Below are 15,410 nucleotides of genomic sequence, written 5' to 3'. Positions count from 1 at the left end.
TTCATTTGGAATGTAAATTTAAACAAAAATAATAATGCCAAAAATTCTTGTGAATCTTTTAATGGGCCGAACGTGTTGTGCTAAAGTTACACTTAGCATCCTCAGAGGCCGAGGGAAAGGGGATGGAAGAGAAGAAGCACAGCAGTATTGCATGTAGCTGTGTCATGAGAAAGATGATAAGATAAAGTAATTAAGAAGAGAAAGCCTTAAGCCAGGAAGATTACGTTCGAGCAAGTACTTCAGTTGTGTGTTGTAACCTGGTCGAGTGCGGCGGTGGTTTGGGTGAAAACTGGCTGGTCTCACTTGGTCGTGTTGTTGGTAGGACGGACTGGGGCTTATTGTTGGTAGGACGTACTTGGTCGTATTCTTGGTAGGACGCACTTGGTCGTATTGTTGGTAGGACGTACTTGGTCGTATTCTTGGTAGGACGTACTTGGTCGTATTGTTGGTGGGACGCACTTGGTCGTATTGTTGGTAGGACGTACTTGGTCGTATTGTTGGTAGGACGTATTTGGTCGTATTGTTGGTAGGACGTATTTGGTCGTATTGTTGGTAGGACGTACATGGTCGTATTGTTGGTAGGACGTACTTGGTCTTATTGTTGGTAGGACGCACTTGGTCGTAATGTTGGTAGGATGTACTTGGTCGTATTGTTGGTAGGACGCACTTGGTGTAAGCTGGCTGTTGATAATTGGATGAGAGTGTTTGATGTGAAGTGCTTCTGGTATATATAGTCTCCAGTTGTCGGTGTAGCTCTCGATTAGTTCAGAGTTGCTGGTCAGGATATCCCTGGTAATGGTGGTCAGGATATCCCTGGTAATGGTGGTCAGGATATCCCTGGTAATGGTGTGGTTGTGTGTGTAGAGATTACATAAACTTTATGTATTGTTAGGCTCATGAAAGATATGTTGAGTGTCATACTTGACACTGTCCTCTTCACCCCGTCGTTGGCACCAAAGTGTCTACAGCAACTCCTTCCCACTGGAGTTTGATATCAGTTTATATCACCAGTGGAATAATTTGTCTCACAGTTCGTCTTACCTCGTCGCGAAGATTAAGGAATGGCAATTCCCAGCACAAAGCGCCAAATTGAAATAAGTATATAGCACTTGAAAGGAATATTGGGACAAGGGGCTGGAATATGAGGACGGAGGGAATGAACGGTGTCCAACTACTTGGCCCATCGGGCATCGAACTCCGCTCTGCTAGACGCGATGTCGTCGCCCTACCGACCAGTCATGACACTCCAGAAACCACTCGACACAATTCTTCAGTTGAAGACATTTGCGCTGGAACATTGTTGACCTTGACACCGTGACCTCTTGCCTGGAGGCCCAGAACATGACAGGTGTCAACAGTTAATGACGTGCTCCTTCTCGAGCACAGGTAATGACACTGTCATGAGTGTCATGACTGAAGGAGCTAATGTGTCACGTGAAGAATTAAGAAAGGAAGAAGCACAAGTGGAATAAAAATATGTAGATGCAGAAGAAGAAGAGAAAGAAGCGCAGTGGTAACCACAGTCTGCATACAACTAACTGGTCCTGGGTGCGATTCCCGAACAGGTCGGGCCGTTAGCTTACCTGCATTAACAACACTGTCATTAATGAGTCTACTGACAGTAATAGATCTTGTGAATCTGATCAATGGCATTCAAAAGATACCTTTTATTTCGATGTTATTATTCATATACATAAATAGTCTTCACAACATGCTTTTCGTGTCCATGGAGATAAAAGTGTATACAGTTTATACAATAGGATAAAACTGAATAATAATAAATTGTCAATTCAAATTTTATTTAGACTTGTTTTCTAGTCTACTCGTATATAATCGTTTTACAGGACTTGGATATACATATATATACATATACAATATATTATACATATATAATATAGAGAGAAGAGATATCGGTTAGTGTTGTATTCGATGTTATAAATAGTAAGGTTTTCTGGGCCCATAAGATATCATGTTGACTCCTGACGGTGAACAGTTTGGGGGAGGCGCCCTCCGGTCTGCTGGCTGACCGGTCCTTCAGTAGCTGTAGCCGTAGGAGGGCTTGGGGCAGACCGTCTTGTAGGTCTGCTGGGTCTTGGTGACCGTGTGGTACTCTGGGACCACTTGGGTCTGGTACTGGGTCTGGTACTGTACCAGGGTCTTGGTGACGTACTGGGGGACGTATTCGGTCTTGTACACGGTCTGGTACTGGGTCTGTGTAACGTACTGGGTTTGGTATTGGGTCTGAGTGATGTACTGGGGGACATACTCGGTCTTGGTGACGTATTGGGTCTGGTACTGGGTCTGGTATTTGGTTACGTACTGGGTCTGGTACTGGACTTGGGTCTTGTAGACGGTCTCGGTGACGTACTGGGGAACGTACTGGGTCTGGTACTTGGTCACGTACTGGGTCTGGTACTGGGTCTGGTAGAGGGTGGTGGGGACGACCTGGGTCTTGTACACAGTCGTATACACAGGAACCTGCGGGGAGAAAAACGTATTAAAATCATTTGTATTTTCTTTTCCAGAATGAAAATGTAGACGAAGAATAGTTTTTCTTTCACCTCAAAGTCTAACCGTATTTTGTTTTGTTTGTTTTCATCCCAATTATTTGTTGGGTTTATAATGTTTTCCAGATTTTATGAATTGTCCTATTTCTGATTTGTTGTAATTGGCCAAGTACTGACCTACTAAACCTGCCCCAATACTACTGGACCTGCCCCAGTACTGACCTGCTGGACCTGCCCCAGTACCGACCTACTGGACCTACCCCAGTACTGACCTACTGGACCTGCCCCAGTACTGACCTGCTGGACCTGCGTCTGGTACTGGGTGACGTACTGGGTCTTGGGGTAGCAGGGGGCGGGTTGGGGGTAGCTGGGGTCAGCCCCCACCGCTGCCACCACACCCAACACCACCACAAACAAACTTGATGACATCATCTGCTAGAAGAAAATAATCAATACATTAACACACAAAATGAAGATATTTCTGTGTTTCTCATCATGTAGTAATCATCACATTGTCTTGTATAGAAGTGAAGAAGGTAATGAATATGTAACCCAAGCGCTCACTTGAGGGGTTGTTAGCAGTGCAAGAGCAGGAGAGAGACTGATGATTGTGGCTAGAACGCTATTGTATATATATAGCGCGGGGGGCTGCTGCACCTTCCTGGGTTGCCAGAGGTGGTGGTGATGGTGACCTTGGAGACGAAGGCTGTGTTAAAGAGCTGTGGAACCATTACCCGGATGATGAGGCGTCGAGCCTCCCAACCCCCCGGGGAACGGGGTCCTCTGGGGGGAATGACAAGGACCTGGGGGAGTTATGGGTTGTGCTGACCGACAGTTATATCACAAGAGGTTATACCTTGGGATCCAACCTGCGTCCTCGTGTGTGCCTGAGGAGTCCAGGGACGCGGGTTCGATCACAAGATATTATCTCAATATTTTCTCATTGCTGTGTTTTTTGTCATTTATTTCTGTTCAATTATACTTCTCAACTTCACTCAATAAATAAATAAATATTTCTATTGATATTTGAAATAAAACCGGTTATTATTTGTAATTGTAACTTGTAATTATTTTTTGATGTTTTTGTTGTATGGTTTTTCTTTATTCTGTTTATGTGGTTGAAATTTCATATTGAAAAAAGAGATTTTGAGGCACTGAAGGAAATTAATAATTTTGAGTTCCCACAGGTGCTTTCAAATGTCAGTCTGGAGCAATGGTGGAGCTTTCTGAACCTATAGTACCACAGCTGTTCTCAGTCTGGAAGATTAGTGGAGCATTCTGAACCTATAATCCCATAGCTGCTCTCAGTCTGGAGCATTAGTGGGGCATTCTGAACTATCAGTACCACACCTGGTCTCAGTCTGGAGCATTCTGAACCTACAGTACCACACCTGCTCTCAGTCTGGAGCATTCATCAATCTTCAGTACCACAGCTGCTGGCAAGGTCAGTGTAGCATTGTCCCGCACTAAAGCTTATATCAGTGATTCCAGAATTAATTATATGCATATACCTCGGCTTCTTCATTTGGAATGTAAATTTAAACAAAAATAATAATGCCAAAAATTCTTGTGAATCTTTTAATGGGCCGAACGTGTTGTGCTAAGTTTACACTTAGCATCGTCAGAGGCCGAGGGAAAGGGGATGGAAGAGAAGCACAGCATTATTGTATGTAGCTGTGTCAAGAGAAAGATGGTAAGATGAAATAATTAAGAAGAAAAGGTCTTAAGCCAGGATAATTACGTTCGAGCAAGTACTTCAGTTGTGTGTTGTAACCTGGTCGAGCGCGGCGGTGGTTTGGGTGAAAACTGGATAGTCTCACTTGGTCGTATTGCTGGTAGGACGTACTTGGTCGTATTGTTGGTAGGACGGACTTGGTCGTATTATTGGTAGAATGTATTTGGTCGTATTGTTGGTAGGGCGGACTTGGTCGTATTGTTGGTTGGACGCACTTGGTATAAGCTGGCTGTTGATAATTGGATGAGAGTGTTTGATGTGAAGTGCTTCTGGTATATATAGTCTCCAGTTGTCGGTGTAGCTCTCGATTAGTTCAGAGTTGCTGGTCAGGATATCCCTGGTAATGGTGGTCAGGATATCCCTGGTAATGGTGGTCAGGATATCCCTGGTAATGGTGGTCAGGATATCCCTGGTAATGGTGGTCAGGATATCCCTGGTAATGGTGGTCAGGATATCCCTGGTAATGGTGTGGTTGTGTGTGTAGAGATTACATAAACTTTATGTATTGTTAGGCTCATGAAAGATATGTTGAGTGTCATACTTGACACTGTCCTCTTCACCCCGTCGTTGGCACCAAAGTGTCTACAGCAACTCCTTCCCACTGGAGTTTGATGTTAATTTATATCACCAGAGGAATAATTTGTCTCACAGTTCGTCTTGCCTCGTCGCGAAGATTAAGGAATGGTAATTCTCAGATGAAAGCGCCAAGCTAAAATAATTATATAAGACTTGGGAGGAATATTTTTTCAAAGAGCTGGGATATGAATACGGAGGGAATTAACGGTACCCAACCACTTGGCCCATCGGGCATCGAACTCTGCTATGCTAGTCGGGATGTCGTCGCCCTACCGACCAGTCTAGACACTCCAAAAACCACTCGACACAATTCCTCAGTTGAAGACATTTGCGCTGGAACATTGTTGACCTTGACACCGTGACCTCTTGCCTGGAGGCCCAGAACATGACAGGTGTCAACAGTTAATGACGTGCTCCTTCTCGAGCACAGGTAATGACACTGTCATGAGTGTCATGACTGGAGGAGCTATTGTGTCACGTGAAGAATTAAGAAAGGAAGAAGCACAAGTGGAATAAAAATACGTAGATGCAGAAGAAGGGAAAGAAGCGCAGTGGTAACCACAGTCGGCTCACAACTAACTGGTCCTGGGTGCGATTCCCGAGCAGGTCGGCCCGTTATCATACCTACATTAACAACACTGTGTCATTTAAAAGTCTACTGACAGTAATAGATCTTGTGAATCTGATCAATGGCATTCAAAAGATACCTTTTATTTCGATGTTATTATTCATATACATAAATAGTCTTCACAACATGCTTTTCGTGCCCATGGAGATAAAAGTGTATACAGTTTATACAATAGGATAAAACTGAATAATAATAAATTGTCAATTCAAATTTTATTTAGACTTGTTTTCTAGTCTACTCGTATATAATCGTTTTAAGGACTTGGATATACATATATATACATATACAATATATTATACATATATAATATAGAGAGAAGAGATATCGGTTAGTGTTGTATTCGATGTTATAAATAGTAAGGTTTTCTGGGCCCATAAGATATCATGTTGACTCCTGACGGTGAACAGTTTGGGGGGGCGCCCTCCGGTCTGCTGGCTGACCGGTCCTTCAGTAGCTGTAGCCGTAGGAGGGCTTGGGGCAGACCGTCTTGTAGGTCTGCTGGCTGACCGGTCCTTCAGTAGCTGTAGCCGTAGGAGGGCTTGGGGCAGACCGTCTTGTAGGTCTGCTGGGTCTTGGTGACCGTGTGGTACTCTGGGACCACTTGGGTCTGGTACTGGGTCTGGTACTGTACCAGGGTCTTGGTGACGTACTGGGGGACGTATTCGGTCTTGTACACGGTCTGGTACTGGGTCTGTGTAACGTACTGGGTTTGGTATTGGGTCTGAGTGATGTACTGGGGGACATACTCGGTCTTGGTGACGTATTGGGTCTGGTACTGGGTCTGGTATTTGGTTACGTACTGGGTCTGGTACTGGACTTGGGTCTTGTAGACGGTCTCGGTGACGTACTGGGGAACGTACTGGGTCTCGTACTTGGTCACGTACTGGGTCTGGTACTGGGTCTGGTAGAGGGTGGTGGGGACGACCTGGGTCTTGTACACAGTCGTATACACAGGAACCTGCGAGGAGAAAAACGTATTAAAAACATTTGTATTTACTTTTCCAGAATGAAAATGTAGACAAAGAATAGTTTGTCTTTCACTTCAAAGTCTAACCGTATTTTGGTTTTGTTTGTTTTCATCCCAATTATTTGTTTGGTTTATAATGTTTTCCAGATTTGATGAATTGTCCTATTTCTGATTTGTTGTAATTAGCCAAGTACTGACCTGCTCGACCTGCCCCAGTAATGACCTGCTCGACCTGCCTCAGTACTGACCTACTGGACCTGCCCCAGTACTGACCTACTGGACCTGCCCCAGTACTGACCTGCTTTACCTGCACCAGTACTGACCGACTGGACCTGCCCCAGTACTGACCTGCTGGACCTGCGTCTGGTACTGGGTGACGTACTGGGTCTTGGGGTAGCAGGGGGCGGGTTGGGGGTAGCTGGGGTCAGCCCCCACCGCTGCCACCACACCCAACACCACCACAAACAAACTTGATGACATCATCTGCCAGAAGAAAATATTCAATACATAAACACACTAAAAAGAAGATATTTCTACGTGTTTCTCATCATGTAGTAATCATCACATTGTCTTGTATAGAAGTGAAGAAGGTAATGAATATGTAACCCAAGCGCTCACTTGAGGGGTTGTTAGCAGTGCAAGAGCAGGAGAGAGACTGATGATTGTGGCTAGAACGCTCTTGTATATATATAGCGCAGGGGGCTGCTGCACCTTCCTGGGTTGCCAGAGGTGGTGGTGATGGTGACCTTGGAGACGAAGGCTGTGTTAAAGAGCTGTGGGACCATTACCCGGATGATGAGGCGTCGAGCCTTCTAACCCCCCGGGGAACGGGGTCCTCTGGGGGGGAATGACCAGGACCTGGGGGAGCTATATGTGGTTTTGGATGGGCTGTGCTGACCACAGTTATATCTTAAGAGGTTATACCTTGGGATCCAACCCTTGTCCGTGTGTGTGTGAGAGAACTCCAGGGACGCTGGTTCGATCCTAAGTTATTACCTTAATATTTTATCATTATATATCTGTTTACGTGATACATTTCTGTTCATTTATAATTCTCAACTGCACTCAACAAAGAAGTATTTGTATCGATATATGAAGTAAAACAGTTGCTTTTATTTGTATTTGTAACTTGTAATAGTTTTTTATTTTTGTTGTTATTTTATGGTTTTTCTTTATTCTATTTGTGTGGTTGAAATTTCATATTAAAAAAAATAAAGATTTTGATATATTGAAGGAAATTAATAATTTTGAGTTCCCACAGGTGCTTTCAAATGTCAGTCTGGAGCATTGTTGGAGCATTCTGAACCTACACTACCACACCTGTTCTCAGTCTGGAAGATTAGTGGAGCATTCTGAACCTGTAATCCCATAGCTGCTCTCAGTCTGGAGCATTAATGGGGCATTCTGAACTATCAGTACCACACCTGGTCTCAGTCTGGAGCATTCATCAATCTTCACTACCACAGCTGCTGGCAAGGTCAGTGTAGCATTGTCCCGCACTAAAGCTTATATCAGTCATTTCAGAATTAATTATATACATATACCTCGGCTTCTTCTTCATTTGGAAAGTAAATTATTAAAAAATAACGTCAAATTTGTTTTCGAATCTTTTAATGGGCCGAACTTGTTATGCTAAGTTTACACTTAGCATCGGCAGAGGCCGAGGGAAAGGGGATGGAAGAGAAGAAGCACAGCAGTATTGCATGTAGCTGTGTCAAGAGAAAGATGGTAAGATAAAGTAATTAAGAAGAGAAAACCTTAAGCCAGGATGATTACGTTCGAGCAAGTACTTCAGTTGTGTGTTGTAACCTGGTCGAGTGCGGCGGTGGTTTGGGTGAAAACTGGCTGGTCTCACTTGGTCGTGTTGTTGGTAGGACGGACTGGGGCTTATTGTTGGTAGGACGGACTTGGTCGTATTGTTGGTAGGACGCACTTGGTCGCATTGTTGGTAGGACGTACTTGGTCGTATTGTTGGTAGGACGCACTTGGTGTAAGCTGGCTGTTGATAATTGGATGAGAGTGTTTGATGTGAAATGCTTCTGGTATATATAGTCACCAGTTGTCGGTGTAGCTCTCGATTAGTTCAGAGTTGCTGGTCAGGATATCCCTGGTAATGGTGGTCAGGATATCCCTGGTAATGGTGGTCAGGATATCCCTGGTAATGGTGGTCAGGATATCCCTGGTAATGGTGGTCAGGATATCCCTGGTAATGGTGGTCAGGATATCCCTGGTAATGGTGTGGTTGTGTGTGTAGAGATTACATAAACTTTATGTATTGTTAGGCTCATGAAAGATATGTTGAGTGTCATACTTGACACTGTCCTCTTCACCCCGTCGTTGGCACCAAAGTGTCTACAGCAACTCCTTCCCACTGGAGTTTGATGTCAATTTATATCACCAGAGGAATAATTTGTCTCACAGTTCGTCTTACCTCGTCGCGAAGATTAAGGAATGGTAATTCTCAGAAGAAAGCGCCAAGCTAAAATAATTATATAAGACTTGGAAGGAATATTTTTCAAAGAGGCTGGGATATGAGGACGGAGGGAATGAACGGTACCCAACCACTTGGCCCATCGGGCATCGAACTCTGCTATGCTAGTCGGGATGTCGTCGCCCTACCGACCAGTCATGACACTCCAGAAACCACTCGACACAATTCTTCAGTTGAAGACATTTGCGCTGGAACATTGTTGACCTTGACACCGTGACCTCTTGCCTGGAGGCCCAGAACATGACAGGTGTCAACAGTTAATGACGTGCTCCTTCTCGAGCACAGGTAATGACACTGTCATGAGTGTCATGACTGAAGGAGCTAATGTGTCACGTGAAGAATTAAGAAAGGAAGAAGCACAAGTGGAATAAAAATATGTAGATGCAGAAGAAGAGAGAAAGAAGCGCAGTGGTAACCACAGTCTGCATCACAACTAACTGGTCCTGGGTGCGATTCCCGAGCAGGTCGGCCCGTTATCTTACCTGCATTAACAACACTGTGTCATTAATGAGTCTACTGACAGTAATAGATCTTGTGAATCTGATCAATGGCATTCAAAAGATACCTTTTATTTCGATGTTATTATTCATATACATAAATAGTCTTCACAACATGCTTTTCGTGTCCATGGAGATAAAAGTGTATACATTTTATACAATAGGATAAAACTGAATAATAATAAATTGTCAATTCAAATTTTATTTAGACTTGTTTTCTAGTCTACTCGTATATAATCGTTTTACAGGACTTGGATATACATATATATACATATACAATATATTATACATATATAATATAGAGAGAAGAGATATCGGTTAGTGTTGTATTCGATGTTATAAATAGTAAGGTTTTCTGGGCCCATAAGATATCATGTTGACTCCTGACGGTGAACAGTTTGGGGGAGGCGCCCTCCGGTCTGCTGGCTGACCGGTCCTTCAGTAGCTGTAGCCGTAGGAGGGCTTGGGGACAGACCGTCTTGTAGGTCTGCTGGGTCTTGGTGACCGTGTGGTACTCTGGGACCACTTGGGTCTGGTACTGGGTCTGGTACTGTACCAGGGTCTTGGTGACGTACTGGGGGACGTATTCGGTCTTGTACACGGTCTGGTACTGGGTCTGTGTAACGTACTGGGTTTGGTATTGGGTCTGAGTGATGTACTGGGGGACATACTCGGTCTTGGTGACGTATTGGGTCTGGTACTGGGTCTGGTATTTGGTTACGTACTGGGTCTGGTACTGGACTTGGGTCTTGTAGACGGTCTCGGTGACGTACTGGGGAACGTACTGGGTCTGGTACTTGGTCACGTACAGGGTCTGGTACTGGGTCTGGTAGAGGGTGGTGGGGACGACCTGGGTCTTGTACACAGTCGTATACACAGGAACCTGCGGGGAGAAAAACGTATTAAAATCATTTGTATTTTCTTTTCCAGAATGAAAATGTAGACGAAGAATAGTTTTTCTTTCACCTCAAAGTCTAACCGTATTTTGTTTTGTTTGTTTTCATCCCAATTATTTGTTTGGTTTATAATGTTTTCCAGATTTTATGAATTGTCCTATTTCTGATTTGTTGTAATTGGCCAAGTACTGACCTACTAAACCTGCCCCAATACTACTGGACCTGCCCCAGTACTGACCTACTGGACCTACCCCAGTACTGACCTACTGGACCTGCCCCAGTACTGACCTGCTGGACCTGCGTCTGGTACTGGGTGACGTACTGGGTCTTGGGGTAGCAGGGGGCGGGTTGGGGGTAGCTGGGGTCAGCCCCCACCGCTGCCACCACACCCAACACCACCACAAACAAACTTGATGACATCATCTGCTAGAAGAAAATAATCAATACATTAACACACAAAATGAATATATTTCTGTGTTTCTCATCATGTAGTAATCATCACATTGTCTTGTATAGAAGTGAAGAAGGTAATGAATATGTAACCCAAGCGCTCACTTGAGGGGTTGTTAGCAGTGCAAGAGCAGGAGAGAGACTGATGATTGTGGCTAGAACGCTCTTGTATATATATAGCGCGGGGGGCTGCTGCACCTTCCTGGGTTGCCAGAGGTGGTGGTGATGGTGACCTTGGAGACGAAGGCTGTGTTAAAGAGCTGTGGTACCATTACCCGGATGATGAGGCGTCGAGCCTCCCAACCCCCCGGGGAACGGGGTCCTCTGGGGGGGAATGACCAGGACCTGGGGGAGCTATATGTGGTTTGGATGGGTTGTGCTGACCACAGTTATATCATAAGAGGTTATACCTTGGGATCCAACCTGCGTCCGTGTGTGTCTGAGGAGTTCAGGGTCGCGGGTTCGATCACAAGATATTACCTCATTATTTTCTCATTCCTGTGTTTTGTCATGTATGTTCATTTATACTTTCTCAACTTCACTCAGTAATAAAATATTTGTATTCATATTTGAAGTAAAACTGTCGTTATTGTAATTGTAACTTGTAATTTTTTTATGTTTTTGTTATATGTTTTTTTTATTCTGTTTATGTGGTTGAAATTTCATATTGAAAAAGAGATTTTGAGATACTGAAGGAACTTAATAATTTTGTGTTCCCACAGGTGCTTTCAAATGTCAGTCTGGAGCATTGGTGGAGCATTCTGAACCTATAGCACCACAGCTGTTCTCAGTCTGGAAGATTAGTGGAGCATTCTGAACCTATAATCCCATAGCTGCTCTCAGTCTGGAGCATTAGTGGGGTATTCTGAACTATCAGTACCACACCTGGTCTCAGTCTGGAGCATTAGTGGGGCATTCTGAACCTATAATCCCATAGCTGCTCTCAGTCTGGAGCATTAGTGGGGCATTCTGAACTATCAGTACCACACCTGGTCTCAGTCTGGAGCATTCATCAATCTTCACTACCACAGCTGCTGGCAAGGTCAGTGTAGCATTGTCCCGCACTAAAGCTTATATCAATGATTTCAGAATTAATTATATCCATATACCTCGGCTTCTTCTTCAGTTGGAAAGTAAATTATTAAAAAATAACGTCAAATTTTTTTTCGAGTCTTTTAATGGGCCGAACTTGTTATGCTAAGTTTACACTTAGCATCGTCAGAGGCCGAGGGAAAGGGGATGGAAGAGAAGCACAGCAGTATTGCATGTAGATGTGTCAAGAGAAAGATGATAAGATAAAGTAATTAAGAAGAGAAAGCCTTAAGCCAGGATGATTACGTTCGAGCAAGTACTTCAGTTGTGTGTTGTAACCTGGTCGAGTGCGGCGGTGGTTTGGGTGAAAACTGGCTGGTCTCACTTGGTCGTATGTTGGTAGGACGGACTTGGTCGTATTGTTGGTAGGACGCACTTGGTCGCATTGTTGGTAGGACGTACTTGGTCGTATTGTTGGTAGGACGCACTTGGTGTAAGCTGGCTGTTGATAATTGGATGAGAGTGTTTGATGTGAAGTGCTTCTGGTATATATAGTCTCCAGTTGTCGGTGTAGCTCTCGATTAGTTCAGAGTTGCTGGTCAGGATATCCCTGGTAATGGTGGTCAGGATATCCCTGGTAATGGTGGTCAGGATATCCCTGGTAATGGTGGTCAGGATATCCCTGGTAATGGTGGTCAGGATATCCCTGGTAATGGTGGTCAGGATATCCCTGGTAATGGTGGTCAGGATATCCCTGGTAATGGTGGTCAGGATATCCCTGGTAATGGTGTGGTTGTGTGTGTAGAGATTACATAAACTTTATGCATTGTTAGGCTCATGAAAGATATGTTGAGTGTCATACTTGACACTGTCTTCTTCACCCCGTTGTTGGCACCGAAGTGTCAACAGCAACTCCTTCCCACTGGAGTTTGATGTTAATTTATATCACCAGTGGAACAATTTGTCTCACAGTTCGTCTTACCTCGTCGCGAAGATTAAGGAATGATAATTCTCAGATGAAAGCGCCAAGATAAAATAATTATATAGGACTTGGGAGGAATATAGGGACAAGGAGCTGGGATATGAGGACGGAGGGATGGAACGGTGGTCAACAACTTGGCCCATCGGGCATCGAACTCCGCTTTGCTTGACGTGATGTCGTCGCCCTACCGACCAGTCATGACACTCCAGAAACCACTCGACACAAATCTTCGGCTGAAGACATTTTCGCTGGAACATTGTTGACCTTGACACCGTGACCTCTTGCCTGGAGGCCCAGAACATGACAGGTGTCAACAGTTAATGACGTGCTCCTTCTCGAGCACAGGTAATGACACTGTCATGAGTGTCATGACTGGAGGAGCTATTGTGTCACGTGAAGAATTAAGAAAGGAAGAAGCACAAGTGGAATAAAAATATGTAGATGCAGAAGAAGAAGAGAAAGAAGCGCAGTGGTAACCACAGTCTGCTCACAACTAACTGGTCCTGGGTGCGATTCCCGAACAGGTCGGGCCGTTAGCTTACCTGCATTAACAACACTGTCATTAATGAGTCTACTGACAGTAATAGATCTTGTGAATCTGATCAATGGCATTCAAAAGATACCTTTTATTTCGATGTTATTATTCATATACATAAATAGTCTTCACAACATGCTTTTCGTGTCCATGGAGATAAAAGTGTATACAGTTTATACAATAGGATAAAACTGAATAATAATAAATTGTCAATTCAAATTTTATTTAGACTTGTTTTCTAGTCTACTCGTATATAATCGTTTTACAGGACTTGGATATACATATATATACATATACAATATATTATACATATATAATATAGAGAGAAGAGATATCGGTTAGTGTTGTATTCGATGTTATAAATAGTAAGGTTTTCTGGCCCCATAAGATATCATGTTGACTCCTGACGGTGAACAGTTTGGGGGAGGCGCCCTCCGGTCTGCTGGCTGACCGGTCCTTCAGTAGCTGTAGCCGTAGGAGGGCTTGGGGCAGACCGTCTTGTAGGTCTGCTGGGTCTTGGTGACCGTGTGGTACTCTGGGACCACTTGGGTCTGGTACTGGGTCTGGTACTGTTACCAGGGTCTTGGTGACGTACTGGGGGACGTATTCGGTCTTGTACACGGTCTGGTACTGGGTCTGTGTAACGTACTGGGTTTGGTATTGGGTCTGAGTGATGTACTGGGGGACATACTCGGTCTTGGTGACGTATTGGGTCTGGTACTGGGTCTGGTATTTGGTTACGTACTGGGTCTGGTACTGGACTTGGGTCTTGTAGACGGTCTCGGTGACGTACTGGGGAACGTACTGGGTCTGGTACTTGGTCACGTACTGGGTCTGGTACTGGGTCTGGTAGAGGGTGGTGGGGACGACCTGGGTCTTGTACACAGTCGTATACACAGGAACCTGCGGGGAGAAAAACGTATTAAAATCATTTGTATTTTCTTTTCCAGAATGAAAATGTAGACGAAGAATAGTTTTTCTTTCACCTCAAAGTCTAACCGTATTTTGTTTTTGTTTGTTTTCATCCCAATTATTTGTTTGGTTTATAATGTTTTCCAGATTTGATGAATTGTCCTATTTCTGATTTGTTGTAATTGGCCAAGTACTGACCTACTAAACCTGCCCCAATACTACTGGACCTGCCCCAGTACTGACCTACTGGACCTGCCCCAGTACTGACCTACTGGACCTGCCCCAGTACTGACCTGCTGGACCTGCGTCTGGTACTGGGTGACGTACTGGGTCTTGGGGTAGCAGGGGGCGGATTGGGGGTAGCTGGGGTCAGCCCCCACCGCTGTCACCACACCCAACACCACCACAAACAAACTTGATGACATCATCTGCTAGAAGAAAATAATCAATACATAAACACACAAAATGAAGATATTTCTGTGTTTCTCATCATGTAGTAATCATCACATTGTCTTGTATAGAAGTGAAGAAGGTAATGGATATGTAACTTAAGCGCTCACTTGAGGGGTTGTTAGCAGTGCAAGAGCAGGAGAGAGACTGATGATTGTGGCTAGAACGCTCTTGTATATATATAGCGCGGGGGACTGCTGCACCTTCCTGGGTTGCCAGAGGTGGTGGTGATGGTGACCTTGGAGACGAAGGCTGTGTTAAAGAGCTGTGGAACCATTACCCGGATGATGAGGCGTCGAGCCTCCCAACCCCCCGGGGAACGGGGTCCTCTGGGGGGAATGACAAGGACCTGGGGGAGTTATATGTGGTTTTGGATGGGTTGTGCTGACCACAGTTATATCATAAGAGGTTATACCTTGGGATCCAACCCTTGTCCGTGTGTGTGTGAGAGCACTCCAGGGACGCTGGTTCGATCCTAAGTTATTCCCTCAATATTTTATCATTATGGGTCTGTGTTTACGTGATGTATTTCTGTTCATCTATACTTCTCAACTTTACTCAACAAAGAAGTATTTATATTGAAATATGAAGGAAAAATACTTTTGTATTTTTTAGAATATCGTAAAAGAAGCTTGCAATCAAAGCTTGATGCTTGATTTGTGTTTAAACGTTTGGTGCTATTCTATTAAAGTTCTATTATAAAAACAGTTTTAGTTATCAAGTAAAACTTATGATTTTATTTTGTTGAATCC

At 44.2% G+C, this 15,410-nt stretch overlaps 2 protein-coding genes and 2 pseudogenes across 2 annotated transcripts; all 4 read right to left on the bottom strand.

Annotated features, from left to right (window-relative positions):
* Positions 1–1,782: 1,782 nt before the first annotated feature.
* Positions 1,783–3,099, bottom strand: LOC123746575 (adhesive plaque matrix protein-like). Its single transcript, XM_045728189.2, has 3 exons — positions 3,072–3,099; positions 2,805–2,939; positions 1,783–2,478 (listed from the first exon to the last, which is right to left on the bottom strand). Exons 2-3 carry the CDS (start codon positions 2,937–2,939, stop codon positions 2,035–2,037), a joined length of 579 nt encoding a protein of 192 aa, XP_045584145.2. The 5' UTR covers positions 3,072–3,099; the 3' UTR covers positions 1,783–2,034.
* Positions 3,100–5,643: 2,544 nt separating this feature from the next.
* Positions 5,644–7,059, bottom strand: LOC123746576 (adhesive plaque matrix protein-like). The gene is made up of 3 exons (XM_045728190.2): positions 7,032–7,059; positions 6,762–6,896; positions 5,644–6,404 (listed from the first exon to the last, which is right to left on the bottom strand). Exons 2-3 carry the CDS (start codon positions 6,894–6,896, stop codon positions 5,961–5,963), a joined length of 579 nt encoding a protein of 192 aa, XP_045584146.2. The 5' UTR covers positions 7,032–7,059; the 3' UTR covers positions 5,644–5,960.
* Positions 7,060–9,729: 2,670 nt separating this feature from the next.
* On the bottom strand, positions 9,730–10,880 carry LOC123746448 (adhesive plaque matrix protein-like; annotated as a pseudogene).
* A 2,622-nt stretch (positions 10,881–13,502) lies between these two features.
* Positions 13,503–14,721, bottom strand: LOC123746447 (adhesive plaque matrix protein-like; annotated as a pseudogene).
* Between the last annotated feature and the right edge of the window lie 689 nt (positions 14,722–15,410).

The sequence above is a fragment of the Procambarus clarkii genome, chromosome 90 (genome assembly GCF_040958095.1).
Source record: "Procambarus clarkii isolate CNS0578487 chromosome 90, FALCON_Pclarkii_2.0, whole genome shotgun sequence".
Lineage (NCBI taxonomy): Eukaryota > Metazoa > Arthropoda > Malacostraca > Decapoda > Cambaridae > Procambarus > Procambarus clarkii.
Note: the sequence above shows the minus strand (reverse complement) of the source record. Positions and strands in the feature narration are given on the sequence as shown.